The 19,256-nt window shown below is 34.3% G+C and overlaps 1 protein-coding gene across 2 annotated transcripts in view; it reads left to right on the forward strand.

The window, feature by feature from the left end:
• Positions 1–19,256, forward strand: part of LOC138331890 (uncharacterized) — an 87,130-nt gene that overhangs the window by 11,951 nt on the left and 55,923 nt on the right. Inside the window, exon 1 of one of the 2 annotated variants that reach the window (XM_069279747.1) lies at positions 16,084–17,392. The exons of the other annotated variant lie outside the window; for it this stretch is intronic. Within the exon in view, the coding sequence (XP_069135848.1) occupies positions 17,234–17,392 (159 nt within the window). The 5' untranslated portion in view covers positions 16,084–17,233. Of the gene's footprint in view, positions 1–16,083; positions 17,393–19,256 lie in introns of those variants that run through there. 2 annotated transcript variants of the gene reach the window in all.

The following is a 19,256-nucleotide window of genomic DNA, read 5'->3' on the forward strand; positions in this document are numbered from 1 at the left end:
AGATTGCTCCTTGTTTTATAAACGACTCGGAACATTACAATATGTCTACCCCTAGAGCCCTGTCCAGTAATCACTATGTAAATCACTCCTTTATTTATCCCGCTGGTCAAATGGCCTTCAAAGTCATGTTTTGGTGTGTGCGACCAATGTTAACTGGTGTTGCTGTTGACACAAATTGTGCGAACGTCAGCAACACAAACGGATGGCAATTTGTGAGGCTTATGGCGATATAGTCTTCATTCTTGTTAAATGATATGACCTTGTCATTATGTAATTTTGTAAAGTAGACTTCATCGTAAGTTATGCAAAAACTGTTATGGTGCATTGAACTTAGAATGATATTTTCCATTTGAATTTTCAACATATTTAACAATTGATGAAAAATACAACGAATGCTGGCGTGATTTACGTTTGATACAGCGACCATCTATGCATTCCATGCAAATGGTAATTGGTTCTAGTTCTCATATGACCCTTACGTTGATCTGGTAGAGTATATATCACCTTTTGACCTAGGCTAACGAAGAGGGATGAGGTGGTTGAACTATAGATCAATTCATACTGGATTCAGGTGTTGATTGCAAGAGATCGGTGATGAATTCCTCTCAATTTTCCTACCATGCTTTATTTACTGCCGACAGACAAATGATCCGAGAGATAATGCTGTATGAAGCGCTGACAAATTAGAACACCGTGGACAGACTCACAGAGTAACAATACATGAACGATAGTTTCAAGTAAATGTACCACTAATTTGAGTTAAAGGACGGTATTTATTCATGCAAACGCCAATTTCTAAATATATGTAAGATATTCCAACATTTTGTTTTTATTTTAAAGCAGAATTTAGATGTGAATCATTACTTCAGAAACTCATTTGCCGCTGTCACGTATCTATGTCTGTCTATGTGCCACGAATTACAACTCTTGAGATTCAAGGTCTACACTATGCCTTGGCACGAAAACTATATAGCAATATCTCACGATATATTTGCACCAGTATTCAAAAATGATTTCCAAAGATTGGTGTCTCAAATTGACATCTCAAATCAGCGCAACCTAGTTATCTTTAAATTTTTGAATCAACTTCCGAGATGTTGGTTATCGATCACGTAAAATCCACATACGTAAATATAAACACGTTATGGTATAAACATGTATAACGTTATCGTTTCTTATTCGACATACATTTTAATAAATATGTTCCAACACATGGCCAAGTCTCTGCTCTATGGATTTCAATGGGGGAGATTTTCCAATTTGATCATAACTACCTCCAATTATACCATAAAATCTTACTCTCGCGTTAGGAATGCGAAAAGGTCGTTTCGGTTGAGATACCAAATTGCGGCTGTAGACAAAATGTTAACTTTCCTTCGCCATAACATGTTTAGCATTGATTCACGATGAGATACATACATTAACATAAATTAGTTATAATCCCTAGTATGTTAGGATCCATGCTGTGACATCAGAAGAATTTGTTTTAATTATCTATGAATGTCACAAACGTGAATTTCACAGACAGTAAGAGAATGTCAAAGCAATTTAGTGTGTTTTTTCCGAAATATCCTGGAGGGTTAAATACATTTCTACATTCGCTCACATGTGGAATGGGAAGGAGAGATTAACAGATGAAGGATAGGTGTAGATGGACGAAGTAAGGGAGGGTAAGATGATTAGAAAGGACTAGGGAAATTTGTTATAAATTTTGACGGATTTTGATAATAAATGTCAGTATGGTAATTTGTTTCCGGAAATTAAGATTGAACATTACACAAAAGAAAAGAGAATATAAACTGAGGAAACCATGAAGCGAAAGCTTACATGTATATAAGGCAGATACTGATATAACACATGGAGTGGGGGAAAGGTTATAAAACTTTGAACCGAGAATAAGACATGCAAAGAGAAGGCTGCACGACGGTGAAAGCTTGGTGTCTTAGCAGTCTAGAACAGTGGCAGCAGCATCAGTATGGTGAGCTGATAGTGTGGACAGCTTAATTACGATACAATAGTTTGGTCTGATAAAACAGGGGTAGACTTTCGGGAAGGTTGGAGGTAATGGTTACTTGTCGATCTATTCTGATAACAATAGTTCGGAGGGACTAGATATCAGCCTAGGGTGAGAGAGTATAGCGGAAGTCTTCACATTGTAGCCACTTCAAACAGTGATACGGCACCAGTATGTGAATCAATGTACATTATTTGAAATGGTTTTTCGAAATTCTGGAAAGATAATGGTATCAAGAACCAGAATGTATTATGTAATGACGGTAGTGGAGTACCCAAGGTACTTAGTAAGCTACAAGTTGTTTTGCACGATGGCCCTGGGTTTAGATAAAGTATCTGTAGATAGAATATCAAGTGTTATTGTCAGTCAAGACTAAATGTGGCGTTATTTTCGGCTGCTTACCGAGAACTCAAGTGGTTGATAATAATAGAAGAGGTATATCTATTATACAAAGGAGAGCATCTTATTGACATGTAAGAGTTCTCGTACTGTTCAGAGCAATGGACGTTTTGAAAAGCGTAAATGGTTTCTTCTTAGAGCACGATTTTGTAGTTTCTCAAATAAGTAATCCGGTTATCAGCTCATGTCTGAAAATTCACAAAATAGACAAATGCTGGGTATAAGCTAATATTTTTCAAAGTATTTTATATTTGCATTATGTATTAAAATATTTCATGATTTCCACTTTCTGTACCCTTTATCGAACTACGGCCATACTTCAATAAAGTGGTAGAGTTAACATATATGACTCTTTGCTCTATCACGATCACTCGTTCGATCTCTTTCTTCGTGTGACAGATACCTGTTACAGATACCGTAACAAGCCATTATTGGCTTATATATCTTAATCGATTTGGTCTTGGCCTGCCACACTGACCCTTGGTCAACAGCTGGAGAATTTCAGATCTAAGTGATAGGCTTTAGTCCGAGCGATCAGCGATATTGGTCCTGGCATTATGTGTATGATGATAACATTTAGACCTGGATGGTCTTTATGTCTTTGTCAGCACTGTTTGCTGTAGGGCTAATATTAATGGTGAAGACCTCTGCCGTGAATACTTGTGAAATGTATGAAATGCCTTTCTGGTATTATAAGATTTCCCTATACTGTATATATTAACGTACATGTCTTAGCGTGTATGGATATATGGAATTTCCTCTGTTTATTGTCGATATACTCAAGTGGCAATGTTTGCAATTTTCCAATTTCAATTCCATATTATACATGAACGTATGGACAGCAAATATTCTATAATATATAAACCGATGTTTGAAAGTTGTTTTCTTGAGGAATTGACCTAAATCCAAAGCGCAGGATACTTATTAATCATAGAAATCAAAATATTATCTTTTCGGTGATTTTTGTCAAGTAAGCTTCTTTGATGTAGTACCCTTGATGTGTCACACCAGTATGCATATCAGTGTAGCTGGGCCCAGTTTCATGAACATTACTTAAAGATTTTAAGGAATCCCTTAACTTTAAATTCTCCATAGGAAAGCATTACGTATTTTAAGGAAGGCTCCTTATCCTTAACTTAAGATTTTCCTTAACTTCTGTAATGCTTTCCTATGGAGAATTTTAAGTTAAGGAATGTTCATGAAACTGGGCCCTGCTCTAGTGTTTCAGGATCAAGCACGCGTCTTTAGTATTCTACAGTTCGATACTAATATAATGTAGATAATACTTCACTCTATCACAAAAAGATACATATATTATATTACAAGAACATAATTGTTTCTCACCAGCATATGCACGCGTCACACACGTCATTTAGTGACCTTGTTTGTTGATCGGAAGAAAATGCGTTGATAAAAATAAATCCATAATAAACCAAACTATCCGTAACATTCATAGTAGCGCGATATATGAAAATAATACTATTATCAATAATTAATATCATTAATATTATAAATAAACGCGAGTAAAGCAAACTACATGGCACATACTAACTATTAAATCATATAACTTGTATAAGTCTTGGCGTCGAAAATCGAGCATGTCTTTCGAAGTTATCTTTGGCTCTTTTTCTATCCATGGCTAACACGCATTTTTTTTTTGAAATGGTAGTGCGGCCTCAGTATTCCCAGTGAGATTTCAGTATTCTGCCCCTTTGTCGCTTTGTCTTTAATGGAATTGATAAAATTCTAATAACTAGAAACAGATAGGCATACACGATCCGAATACAGAGTATTAAATTGCAATGAATCTCAAAGCAATCTTGAATAAAGCTCAGTCACTCGAAAACCGGATTGCACAAAAATGTAGATTTTATCTGATTAGAGTCGCTCAGGAATTCAAAACAGGAAATAGTGATCACAGCAAGCAGGGCCTTCAAATGCAAACGAACCACTACATGGGTTAATTCGGACATTTCATCTTCTTAGGAGTAGAAAACGTAAGAAAAACATAGTGAAGGTGATGTTCATCGATAATCATGTTAACTTGTAACTGTTTTGTGTGGTTAAGCTTTTACTTATCATGCATTAATTTTCCATAACATTAAATTTGATAAGAAGGGAATTGATAACAAATAAATCGATAAATATCCGTATATTTCCATTTTTTTCCTTTTTTGAGCCGTGACGAATACATGTGCATTTGACAATCTATAAGCGCTTTAAGCTATACACATGTATAAAAGTCCTTTATCTGGGAGTAACTACTTATAAAATCGATATTCTATGGATATGAATTAAATGGTATGTATCGATACAGATTGATCTGATGTAAAGGGTATGCCACAGGTGCTCATTTATGGTAAAGCCTCTGTAATCTAGCTCGTATGTGACTGGAGACTGTGTTAATCGCCCGAGGGCGTTTTCATGTTAAGATATTGCATATGAGGATGTAAAACAGGAAGTTCTTGAAGATTTATCTAATACTGTTTGCACTTAATTTATTTTTGTTAATTATCATTCTGTTCTAACAACGGGTACAGACTTGTATGTGACTTGATATTATAGAAACCGGTTATTTAAGACTTCATACATATTCAGCAGAACACATCAATGTTTCTATCCATAATAATGAGTAGGTGAACTACGCTGTATATCGTGACATTGTTTGCGAAACGAAACGTTTTACAACATTTGAAATAACCAAGCCAGCAACGTGCTCTACTCTCTCATTCTGTCATCCATATTTCCAAAAAAATGACACATACTATCATATATATTTATATATACACTGCTTACTCATAACTACCCCTCACTCCCCATGGCGGCCACTGGAGCTCTACCTTACGGCCTCATGCTTTAAAATCTTTCCTCTGGGGACTTTGTGGTATCCCATTGTCTTTTTGACCATGTTTCCCTCTCTGTCTACTCTCCTGGGCAATTGGCTGCTCCAACCTGTTTATCCTTTCCCATCTCAATCTACTCGTGCTCTTCCCTTGTCATCTTTCTCTTCTTTCACCTCTCTGACGACGTAAGCGTCCACAACTACCATGTGTCCACTATAACCATAATTTACGTACTACCAACCTTCATTCAAAAACCTTGGTCCCCTCTCCTCTGATGGCTCGTCCATCACTACTGGATGGAGATAATGGCGGCCTTTAGAGAAGATTAATTTCCTGTTAATTGCTACTGTTGGCACAGCGTCTAGTGTAGACTGCTCCATCGAAAGAAAATGGATAAGATACCAGCAACATACGGTAATGTTTGAGAGAAAAAAGCTTTTAAAATTAAATCTTAATTAAAGCATCAAGCGGAGGAAACTCCTACGCTCTTTGATTTGTATTTAATACATTTAACTAAGCGTACAGCTGTATTGGATTTTATCGAAATTTTGGGGATTTTTTTTCTGTTTGTTAGAATAATAAACACACCACATTAGCAGTTGAGGAAATTGTTTAATTGCATCTGTGTAAGGTACATGTATAATTGTTAGAATGTCCAAACTAATTGCTGGTACTTGGACACTTCCATTACGTGGATAATTAATTCTTGTAATTTCACTGTTTTATACACGAATATCGAGTTCTCTCAAGATCGAGAGTGTTAATGAGAAAGGGCAAACTTCGGGTATTATCCCCAAAATAGGAACCGTAAATAAATGGAAAAATCAATTCCAGGTTTCAGATTATCCAATGCACAAATTTCTGTTTCGCTGTAGAACGGACGTAGACAAAGAAAAAATCTGACGCCATTTTAATCATCAGTCTGAACAGAGGACTCCCGTAAATGTCTCTGCAATATCTGGAAATATTTAAGAAGTAATAAAATCAAGGGTTAAATATATCGGGAAATAACATTATTCTCGTAAAAAATGAACACGTTTTGACCAGCATCATGCGTGAATTTCATTATGATGCATATTGTGATGACTTGATGTGTTTCTGTGTGGGAGGTTTACGATTACAAATCTACTGATGTAACCAATAATATGAACATCTGAGATAAATATAAAATCATATGACATTAATGTGGATAAGTTTTTTTTCTTTATAACAATTAATCTAAATGTATGTCAACGCCAACTTAGCGTTTGATCAAGTAGGAGAATAGAGTCTGCTTTTCAGCAATAAAATAATCAAGGTCTGATGAACGTTTTTGTCAATGTCTCCGAGACTCTTTAAAACAACACCTTCGTCATGGATTTTCGTTCGACATGAAAAACTACTCCATGAAAGTCAGTTTGATTTTTTTTCTAGATATTACTCAAGGTGAATGAGTGCGCCAACTTATCAAACATGTCATTTTTTTTTATTTTGATATTCATATTCAAGCTATTGTCGCTTTCTCAGGTTAATTTAGCTTCGTGTTACTCTGGATAACAATCGAATATCTTCGTGCATCATATGTTTCCATTTTAGAGAAATACGCCCTAACATTCATTCATGATTGCATGTCGCTGGAGAGAACAAAAGATATGGATATTAATACTGAAATATTTAGGCCTAGTCTACGCTTTTGGCATCTGTTCTTCCTTTTCTATTACCATTGAATGCATTGATGATGAGAGTCAAGGTCAATTAAGTTTTTGCTGGGTTAAATTGAGTTAACTATTAAAAACTAGGTCTTGTGAATTGAACAATAGGGCCATTTGGACGAGGGTATGATAATATATACCAGGATCAGATCTGTGGTGGATGTTATAAGTAACCTTCGGGCAGTAAAACCTGTATAATTTTCCATGTCTATGTTTATTTCACCAAGCATGTTTATATCAATGACCTTATCTATAAGGTACTTATCAATCGGGGGTATGTGGTCAACATTCCAACATATCTCCTACACAATCGGCTTAGGTGTCAATAACTTTGTACTTGTACGTTAGGGTAAGGATATAGTTTGGTCTTTGGTACACAAACATTAACTTACAGAAATATTGTAGGCTCAACGGTTCACCCTCTACCTGGTATTCTGGATATTTAAGAGACAATGTTAATTGATGGTCCTCGTAATCTCTGCTTTGGGTTTTGACTATTACTCTATTTCGAAAAGGATTCTCACTGATAATGATAACATTCAAATAAAAATACTTTGTTTCAAATTCTTTTGAGATGAAAATTAATGAATATTAGAAATGTACATCTGTAAAGACAATATAAGAATATAACATAAACCAAAGTTTAAATTCAATTTTATTTTCTTTCGACACAGAATTGTAGCCAATCAATATGTTACATATTATGCAATTAATTAGATAAATGATTCCAAACCACTTTCCAAATAACCTCGAATGTTTGCATAAGAACTGTAGTTGAAGTACCTAGAAGTTAGAAACTCTCATTCTTTAAGGGGACGTAATCATTACTAGATGGCGTTTGTGTAGAAAGTTAATCATCTAGGTCACATCTAGGAGTGATAACATATTTCGTGTACTTGTCATGATTGTCTACATAACGACATGACATTTTCACGCTGATGACAAGAGAGGTTTTTAACGAAGTGACAGCCGATATTTGGTTGTAAGTGCACGAGTAATTTGTAGTTAGACATTACGTCACACATGTAGTCACGTGACTACTTGATGAAGGTCAGGGGTGGTGGGATCATAATTGTTATTGGCACAAAACAGTAATATGTATCCACTGATGGGGAACAAACGATGATTGAGTGAAAGAATTACTGCTTAAGCCTGGTCTTTAAACTGACATTTACATTCACGGGGTTCATCTCTAGCCGAAATCAACGCTCCAAATTATCCTTGTCATGTCCTTAACGAGCATTGTGTTAGATATTTCAGATATAGCCTTCATAGTACTCATCCCACTGCTTATCACACAAACTGATGCTCCAGTTTTTATCTACCCGTTAAAATATCAAAATATTTAGTTATCATGTTTTGTGAACACGTATAATACAGCATCATCCTTATGCTACAGTATAATGGTAATAATCTAATTTTAATATGGAACTCTTTAATTGATAATGGCGCCAGTGTTTGCATCTTGGTCTGTTTATAATTATACATTTGTAAATCAGCGACTGAAATAGTGCTGATTTTTCCTCATAAATGTTACTCGTTTGTAAGCAAGGTCTTGTTTACCTGAAAAAAACACAATAAAAGTCAAGATGCATTTTATGTGAAGGCGTAATTCAGAATAGCATTCACACCTTAAGTCATGGCTAAAGGGGACGTAGTGCTGAGATCAGCTAAACAGACTGGAGTTAATCCTTGAATCGTTTGAGATAATTAGAACGGAATACATAATGATGAATTAGAAGTCAAAGTTTAAATTCTAATTTTACATTTAAAGATAACTAACTTCTCTAACACGAATATATACAGAACACATATGACGTTTTACGGACGAGATAGCGCTATTATAGTATCAAATTTAATCATATTTACTCTATGGCGGGTTCGGTCTCAGTCAAGTGCAATTGAGAGAATATAATTCGAATGTCTATTTTTACAATCCTAATTCGATACTCCATACCTTGTGCTTATTTGAATATTCTCACAGACACTCGTCCTCTAGGGATCATTTATTGGTACGTGTATGACCGCCTGATGGTAACTTCCGAATACACTCGTGATGCAGGCTTCCTTTATTAGATGCACCTGTTTGAAAAATATATTTTGTAGGATGTAGATTTTGCATTTTTGATTTTCTCCTCTGGTACACGAGAATGAAAAATCTCATAAAACCTTTTTATACACACGAATACATGAATCTTTTACATGGATTGCATGTCACGACAAATTTCTTATTATAAATAAATTTTTGTAGTCAACATTTGAAGATATGTAAGCGTTACCTTTGTATGTTTATACGATAATTGAAAGCTAAAAATAACAGAGCATTGATTTTATTATAGCCTCCACTCCAAACAAATTGGGCCATATTTATAATAAACGTAAGTATTATAACAATACGACAAGTGTAAATAAATAACATTTTTTATGTTTACGATACAATATTTAAAGAGAAGAGTTGATATGAATTATAAACCTACACGAGGCATGTATAATCAATTTGATATATATATCTATAATAAAACAAAAAGAGACTTCTTAAAATAGACACTAATTTTCTTTACGATACATATTTTCCACTACCGGTGTTTTTGCTAAGGTCAGACAATGAGAAAGTGCAGTTATAATCCTATATTCTCAACTCTACACTTCAGAACTACCTATAAAGCAATCGTTATGAAGTGATCAGCGGAGGCATTAGAATCATAAAATTATCTTTTTTGTCTGCCCTTGGCACTCAGTGTACATTTTAGTATTGATTTGTTAACGTTATGTAATATACTGTTAAGTGGTTTTTACCCTGCTGAATTCAATTGACGCTCCCTATCTATACACGATACGTGTGAAACAATATTGAATAGATAAACCTGTCAAATCTGTTCGTCAACACACGAGATAAAACCGATAAGTGATGTTTGTGTAATAATTGGATCACCTTTTTATTATAACTTGATCAATACCTACCAATGTATCTAACATCATCAGTATATAGATTGAACAGGGATAAACAGCTTATCATAGCATATACACTAAAACTACCTATGATAGTTGAATCTTAAAAAAGTTGAATGAGGTCAGTAAATGTTCATAATTGAATACCAATCATTGAAAGTGAAAATGGTCAGCGAATTTTCAAACATAAAAAAATTACAATACTAAACTGTGGTATATGGTAATAATCTATACATGTACAGTGTACCCCCTTTCTCTGACTTGGCAGACGTCCTCTGTATTCAGGCGAGGACTTGTTCAGGTGGCAATGTTGATCTTATATAATTTAGTCAGTTCCTACCGACAAAGGGAGGTACAGTATATCCACAAACAATTTAAGTTCTGTGGCAGGTGCCAGACTTAGTCTGATAATTATTAAAATATGGTCTGTATAATGCAATGACGGAGTTCTGTCAGCAACATTTCGATATTTAGGACGTTTTCCAACCTCATTATTCGATTGAATAGACACAAGTCTCCCTCACATAGTGGGTAGAATATCATGGTTCTTGTTAACCATGATAACGATTTAGAGTGAGACAATAAATGCGAGGTTCGTGTGTTATAATGAGGACTCAGTATCTAAGAATTACAATCTGTAGTAAAGGTTTGCTTAAATCCTTCTCTTCCGTACAAAACTAAAGTGAGTAGATTGCTATCGACTTGTACATTCTTTATTTTGTTAAAGCATTTTTTGTTATCATATATGTCTTTGTTATGAACATTCTCAGCTCATGTTATTTTGAAGTCAACGGGTTGCCTTACCATTTTTGGAAAGTAAAAACTTTTTTAATTCCTAGTTTACCAATGTTCGCCAGGACAATGTCACATGAAAGACGTTACTTTGTAAATTCAATGACCATATAAAAGATAAAAAGTTTTTATCACCAAGGCTTGGGTAACGAAGCTTGGATTCACGTTATCAGATGTCAATTTGATCTGTCACTGTCAAGTGTATGTAACTGGCGGATCATACCTACACCACCTGTCAGTAACATATTTTATAAAGAGACATGTTCGTCATAGATTTCATCATTGTGAACCATTGACGCGAGAAAGTGAATTACTGTCGTACCAGGAGATATCTATAGACTTCCCGTGTCAGGGTTTACGATTTATAACTTACACTTTGGTTAATAAAACAACAAATGTTTGGGTACATATCGATGCGGGGGAGGTGTTTTATGTCGTTCATGGTGGGTTTAATATGTGATCATTCATGTATGTAGAAAAGTTAACTTTGGTCGACCCTAGTCTAGTACATTTTATTAAGAAAATTAATATTTTTAATGAAAAACTATCGGCAAAGAGTCTGTATAACCAATCCTCCCCCTGCTAAACGCCAAAGTGGTAACGTTAGAGTGAACAGCCTCCAAATATGAAGTTGACATATAATATTTTCGTAGAGTATGCTCTAGTTCTCAACCCTAATGACTTGGTGCAAGAAGTGAAAATTTCAATTATGTCCATCCAGACATATTGCCCATTCAAATTCGATTCTTATCAGGATTTTAAGAATCCTATTGAAGTATGCCAAGGAATTGTCATTTTGTTATTGAAGATTCGAGAATGGCGTCTCATTTCGATTTACATTGTTTATTGTTTGTAGTGTTTCTTATTGGATAAATAACCCTTGGTAATATAATAATGCTTAGTTCATAGATCACAAAATATCAATATCACGAATAAATATATACAACGTTATATTGTCTATGGCGCCGCTGAAGTTAATGGGATTATTTATTAAATCTACAAGGATCAGTCAAAGGTTTTTTGAGCTAAACATGCTATTAATCATCCATATGAATGATTTTCGTTTTTGAACACCCGCCACATGGTGCGAACTTCACCTAAACAGTTCAATCTTGTCCAATATATGTTAACATTAGGATGCCGACAAGGAGCTCCTTTAAACACTTTGCTGTCACAGTTAAGCTGGGTGCTACACGAACAAGGAATATTTATAAGCGATATTGTAGAAGAACAAGTGCCATACCGGCTTTAATTTACCCAGTAGGACAGTAGAACCATATCTATCGGTATTGTAAACCTAAATCGACCTCCACAATATGTGTATTGCAATTTAATGCTATTTGAATTTATAAATGTATAATGCGATCGAGTCCCTTAGACAACAACATTGTCAGCTTAGCCATTAATTGGAAACATTGCTATTATTTTTATCTGTAAAATGCTGAATTGACTTTGATCAATACAGCATTAAAATCCAATATTTCAGCTAAATAATACATGAAAGTTATCTTCAACTCATTCCTGACATTATTGATATATTTTCATAGTATATTAAGCTAAATACTGTCGAAATACTACTGCTGCACGTATTTATGTACACAACCTTGGGATAACTTAGTGTACTACCGAAACACAATACATAATTTAAATATTTGAATTATTTCTGAATGACAGATCTGGCGGAATGGCATTCGATAGTCGTTGTAGGAGAACCGTTGTTCTGTATATAACCCAAATATTTGCATATCTTGATAGGTGATAACATACAAGAATACTATTTTAGTATTAGACTTTAACTATTAATTAACACGACTTATAATTAGTACAAATGTTGATATATCAACCCGTTAAATCTGCAATGTTTGTAACAGGGTGTAGTCAAAATATGATTATCAGATAACACTGTGTCATATTGACATGAAGCAAATCGGGGCAGTAAATACCTGGGAAATATTATTTTTAATGTATACCTGGGAAATATTAATGTTTTGATATAATTTCCTCCCTACCTTTTCATCGTTTTCCTTACGTTGTGCATTTTTTTCCATTTTGCTTCATCGAAACTTATCAAAATACACAGTATTGGTACTGTCTTCACGCTTTCGTTCTACATAAATGATCAAAAATTATATCAAAGAAATTTGGGATTTTCTATAATATCCTAAAATTGAGTAAACTTATAAATGCTGCGTGAACATTGTATATTGGCGACTTTATTTTATTGTCAGCATTTAATGTACAAGCTATGAAATCTGATTTAGAACATGAGTTGTTATTTTCTTAATAATTAATACACCATCAACTGCCTAGGACGGCTTATCCTGTATATTGCTGGTTGATTATATTGTCATAGACATGTGTTGTGTCAGATATAACCATATATGTAAGTTTCTAACAAGCATTGGATCAATTCCTATCCAAAGATTTAGTCATTAAGTATGACTATTACATTGTATTGTTGATTATTATACATATATATGACCATATATGGACACACAACAAAATGAGGCTAGCTTGAAAAAGATAAATTACAGTGATCGACCTATTATTAATATTATTGCTATATAAAGCTGATTTAGATTTGAGCGATTCAAAACTATCCCAGTTCAATGATGTTAAGTAAAAACAGTTTATCATTATATCTCTCCTACAGATGAGATATCACTATTGTGTGCCGTGGAGTATCAGAGTATGAGGAATTTTTAATTTCATGCAAAGTCAGTCACCTGGAATGGATGATCAGAAATAAAAGCCGGTAGGCATGTCAGCTTACCAACTGTCACCCTCCACTGATTTCCACGGTTTTGTGACCTTAAAATGAACATGTCCCTTCATCTTTACATCAGGTGTAGTTCGTCATGCCTTGTTAAATTTTCATCACTTCAGAAAACCAAGGCGGGAACGTCTCGCCGATAATATGAAAATGACCCTGAGGTTATGTAGTGCTAAACTTCGACTGTAAAAGTACTTAATGAACATCCCACTATGCTTTGTTGTATATGAATACTTTGCCTCGGTCGATGAAAGTCCAAAAGGTTACCAGACGCCTTACCCCGATAATATCATAAAGGATGAAATTGGGTGAATACCAGTTAAAACTAAATATAAACATTATGTAATATTCAATATTGGATATTTTTCATTTCGTCGATAACTATTTATTGATCTATTTTAATAATTCAATGCTGATTTTATAATTTCGTTTTAATCTGATAAGCATTTTCTTTACATAGAATCACCAATACTTGTAGCACTTAGCCTACTCCTACAAGGGTATGAAAATATTTCGTGTTTTGCTCATGATCAACTGCCTTCAATTTTGATGGATACTAAATATCTATCCTGTACCACCAATCATACAATATTAAACTCGGTATGACAAATAACAAGGCTATTCCTTTCTATCATTAAACTAGATATGGATGAATTCCTTTCAATTTCCTTCTAACAAAAATTGATTTCAATGGTAAATCGAAGTAGGATTGAATAACAGGCAATGCTGATGTAAGTACCACCAATATGAATGGATTCGCAGATATTTTGATATCAGTTGTGAATCTAGGACTGCTTAAGTCGACACTACATAAAACAAATCTATCGCAAAGTGCTAAATCCTAATAAACATGGTTCGTGAAAACAAATGTCAATAACTGTATATACTTAACAAAGCATGCATTAGACCGTGACGGAATCACTGAAGAGTATTACACATCCACTGTATCTACTGATTCCGGAAGCTCAGTCATTATTGTGTTATGGTTATGATTATTTCTGTTGACGCTGAATCATTCATCAGTATTAATGGTCGAGTATTTACATACACACATCACATTCTGGTGGCGTCATGGTAGTAGACGCACACGAGATCACACGAAAATAAGCACAGTCCTATATCTGTGACATTGCTTCATCTAAAATGTGTCTGAATTTACACGAGTTCTCCTGATATCAAAATAAGCACAGTCCTGTATCTGTGGCATTGCTGTTCATCTATAAAGTGTTTGACTTTACACGAGTTTATATGAGTGACATTGTTTCATCTATAAGGTGTCTGAATTTACGCGAAAATAAGCACACTCTGTATCTGTGACATTGCTTCATGTATAAGGTGTCTGAATTTACACGAAAATTATAAGCACACTCCTGTATCTGTGACATTGCTTATCTATAAGGTGTCTGAATTTAGTGTTATATCGCTGTTTATGATGAAGTATGTTTTACTAGTATGTGATTTAATGCCTCACAGCAATATTTGCTTATCATATCAAACTTACTACTGACAGTTATATGCACCGTGTTATGACCTCATTATGATGTGGTTATGTGTTTCAGTGTATTTATCAGTTAACTATTTTTATGAACTTGCTAGCTCTTATATTACCCTGACTGTATCTTATATGAATATCACTTTTAAATTGGCAATTTTGTCATTTAGGGCAAACTGTTGGATTTACTGAAATTATTATATAACACCTAGGGCCCGGTTTTTCACACGATTTGTTAAAAATGTTAATTTCAGGTTTGCTGCAAAACCTGTCATTACATCGTTTGTAATGCTGGCGATGTTTTTTTTCTAAAGTTTGCTACTCTTCTAAAGACATTATTTTCATCTTTATTTGAAAATTTATAATCACCTTTTTCAACAACTGGGCCCTAAGGGTTAGGTGCAGTTTATATAGCCCATCCATATTTAATATCATAACCAGATTATCACCTATACAGGTACCTTAATTCATTGTATCTGCTGTTCAATCCCTGCGGTTGGTTTATAAATGCTGTATTGTAAACTTTGTTGTTGTGGTGTACTAGTATGTATAACCGTCAGTATGACAGTGGTGTAGTGTGTGTATACTAGGTTATTGTGATGGCCTGGAATGGATATAAATACAATGTAACAATAAAAATGCTTACATATCAGGTAATTAATAAGACCTCAGTAAACAAGGAAACATTGCTTTATACTTATCTGATAGAACAAGACTTCAAATGTTTGACGTAAATTTACAAAAAACATCTCTTTGATTTATCAAATATTATTCTTGTATACATAAAAATACACACGTATGATAAACGCAATTATGGTAACTCGCGAAATACAAGTTGAAACAAAAGGATTTGTTTGTATTTGCAATAGGTTCAGGAATTACCTTTGTCTGAAACACATCAAATATGAGTTTTAATTACCTGTCGTAATTATCTTATACACCTGACGTTATTTTGAGGTATTCAGGTGTATAGTTATTATTGTCGTACAGAAATAGATCAAATATGATACATAAAGTCACGAGACAAAACCTATCAATGGTGATTGATAATTGAGTTAATATCAATGACTCCAGTTTGACGACGCTGATTGTCCTATAAGAGCCGAACATGTAGATATTCCCAGACTGTGGATTAGACCGACCCGACTTATATTCACACATATTAATTATTCAGGTGACAGGAATACCTTTCGCAGACATGTACAAAACGGATACAGCGGCTGAGCACATGACTGTTGATAAGGCAAACGCGGCATGTTTGACATGAAGGAACAATGGATATATTAATGACATTTCGCAAAAGCTAAAACCAGTGATGAGCTTTGGACTTTCAACAATAATTCATACATTGGAATTAACATGAAAGGCACGAGGAAAACAGCAATATCTGTCATTAACCTTCCGTTTATGATGAAGATGCACTTTGGCGGGAAATTGAACGTGTTTCGACTCGTGTCACCGCTTGGTGACACGGTATGTGTTTATTAATGACATTGGAAAGTATTTAGGACATACACCGTACCTTTTATCAAACTTTTTAACTTGTTAACAAGTAACAAATACAACATAAATATTACCGTCGGTGAAAATGTTGAATATATCTTTTAAATGACGTATATTATTCATATCAACATCTAGCATTTGCTTTCATGTTCGTTTAGCTATTTATAATATCAACAATACATGGAGATGCATGCTATACTATGAAGGACATATCCTTACCTTCGTTTAGATACACAGGGATTATAATTAAGAAATTGTATGCAAGTTATTAGTTCATATGGCCTTTTGAGCCACTTATTCTATAGATTGATAAATGGTCGTAAAGCTGAACAAGGGTTAAAGGTTTAATTCTTGATAATCCGTGTTGAGAAGCTTATAGCGTCTGGTAATATTGCAAACACATGGGTGACATGGATGGCATCCACTTAACAAATCGTTAAAATGTTACACTTTATCATGGAGTCAGACAATGCTGATGATGCTTCTCTGTCTTTTGGGAAATTCACAATATCGTTCGAAAGCCAATCAAATGTGCATAACTAGGTCAGAGAAATACATGTAATAACAAACACCACAGAAGGTGTATGGAAGATGTTTCTGGGATATACCGGATCCCAATCTACGAGCAATTAGATTTTACCATCTTCTGGATCGTTTGAATGTTGCCATCACACGGGATGTCTAACTGTGAGTTCCTTATCCTAGATCAAGCAAACGCTTTGAATACTGTAGGATATATGAATACTAATTCTATGTGATAAAACGCTATTCCACGTGATGGAGTCGTCGTCGTACAATATGGATTACTCGGACACGAGAAAACGTTATGCTGACGAAACGTCATTTTATGACAGCAATGACGTGCCGGAGGGATACGATATGGGGTCATGTGAATGTTTCACTTACGGGCTTCCGTACTGTTTTTGTAATATATTGGTAAGTTTTCTTTTATTCTTCAGAATTTACATGCTAAACCACAATACAGAATAACACAAATGTGATCAAATAGTTCATATATTTCAATATGTAATCTATGGCCTTTAAACAATTTTAACATGGATATGAAGAATCATGCATACAATATAGGAATTCAAGAACTTTAAGAACTGATTGGTGTCGATAAAACAATGCTTGGTTCGTCTTTCGTAAAGAGTTAGATCCGCAATCAAATTTGATCGATTTCTAAATTATGCAGACGTCGAGAATTTTTTTTACAACTAGCTTTTTGATTATAAAAATAGGCGAAAACTGCTGCGGTCTTAAACTATCGCTTAAATCTCAATAATGTCCTCCTATAGATTGTTATCAAATCGTTCTGTAAACAAGACCTACATAATACTATATAAAACTGTGACCTATCGGAAACTATTTCATTGATATATTTCTGGACCTAGGTATGCAAAATAACCGCTGTAATGGAAATACGCACAGGTCGTAATCTACGGCCGTTTGAGAGCCATTGATTTTAATTGTTTCTTCGTCATTTTCATTTCTCAACAAGAGTCCTTCGAGAAAACATTCACTCTTAGAATTGCACTCTTTTGAAAACATACGTATACAATGCCTGCTGTGTGGATTATCAGTTGCTATTTAATAGTGCAAAAGCTGTCACGCATGACAAAATTAAGTTGTTTCCATTCACTTATTTATTAAAATGTTTGTTATTGACCTTGATATGTTGTCAAACATACGTCATCAGGTATTGTTCTTACATTCATTTACATGTTCGCTAAATAAACCTTCAGACCGATTTAAAAGTTGTGCTGTATATGAAAATGAAATTGAAATAATACCAGCACCTTCTTTTCAAGGCCACCTACCTTTCCGAAACTGCTTTTAATTCTAAAATGGGAATGTAAATTTTGTAGACTCGCAAAAGTTATGAAGTTATCATTAATACTGTACATATATCATCACCTTCTGAACAATTTAATTAAAACAAATAAAATGATAATTTACATAACGCGGGTCGTCTTATGTTTTCCGCCTTCGTCCTAAATACCGCACGGTAGTTGATTACATGTATCACTGCGCCAGACAGCAAAACAGCAAAATGACTCTCCACCGTTTTTAAATATATTACACTGGAAATCTTGCATATGTTTGGTGTTGTAACCTCATTTTAGGTCATCGGTATATATTTTCTGAAGTTATTAATGGTTTTAAGAAACCTTTATATTTTACTCCGGAAAAGTAGAGGGCCTTTAAGTTAATTCCAAGTTTTACGACATAATCTACACATTCTCATGTCAATTTTTAAAGCTGTACAACCTTCTCTGATTTATTAGTTGAAATGTCATAGCTGAAAGTACAATGGACGTTTAGTTAGTTACTTTCGTCAAGTAAAGACCAGAAGATTCCCATATATGAATGCATGTTAATTGTACTCCACAAAAGCTGTCACTGTAAAATACAAAAATTGCATTCTATTTCAAGAGTGGTGAACATACATACAACACCGGGAAATAATTGCTACTTCTCAAAAGGGAATATTTAAATGTTGACGAATTGAAAAGCTTTTTTGTACTTTACGTCTGTATTATTTATGTCTCCTTTGCACTCTATGGTAAATCAAGTATGAATAATAAAGCACTTTTACGCGTTGATTTTAATCGCAGCAAATGGAGAATACATGATTGTACACTTTACACCTAGGTAGCAATAGAGAAATGTGTACCAAGCATACCCTAAAACAGCTTCTAACAGAGACGATCCTTAGTATATCATATGTTTTCAGGTTTGGGTATTGATGAGATAGGTATTGATAAGATTACAGTCTACTATGAGTGATATTAAAATT

This window comes from Argopecten irradians, chromosome 9, assembly GCF_041381155.1.
Source record: "Argopecten irradians isolate NY chromosome 9, Ai_NY, whole genome shotgun sequence".
Classification (NCBI taxonomy): Eukaryota; Metazoa; Mollusca; class Bivalvia; order Pectinida; family Pectinidae; genus Argopecten; species Argopecten irradians.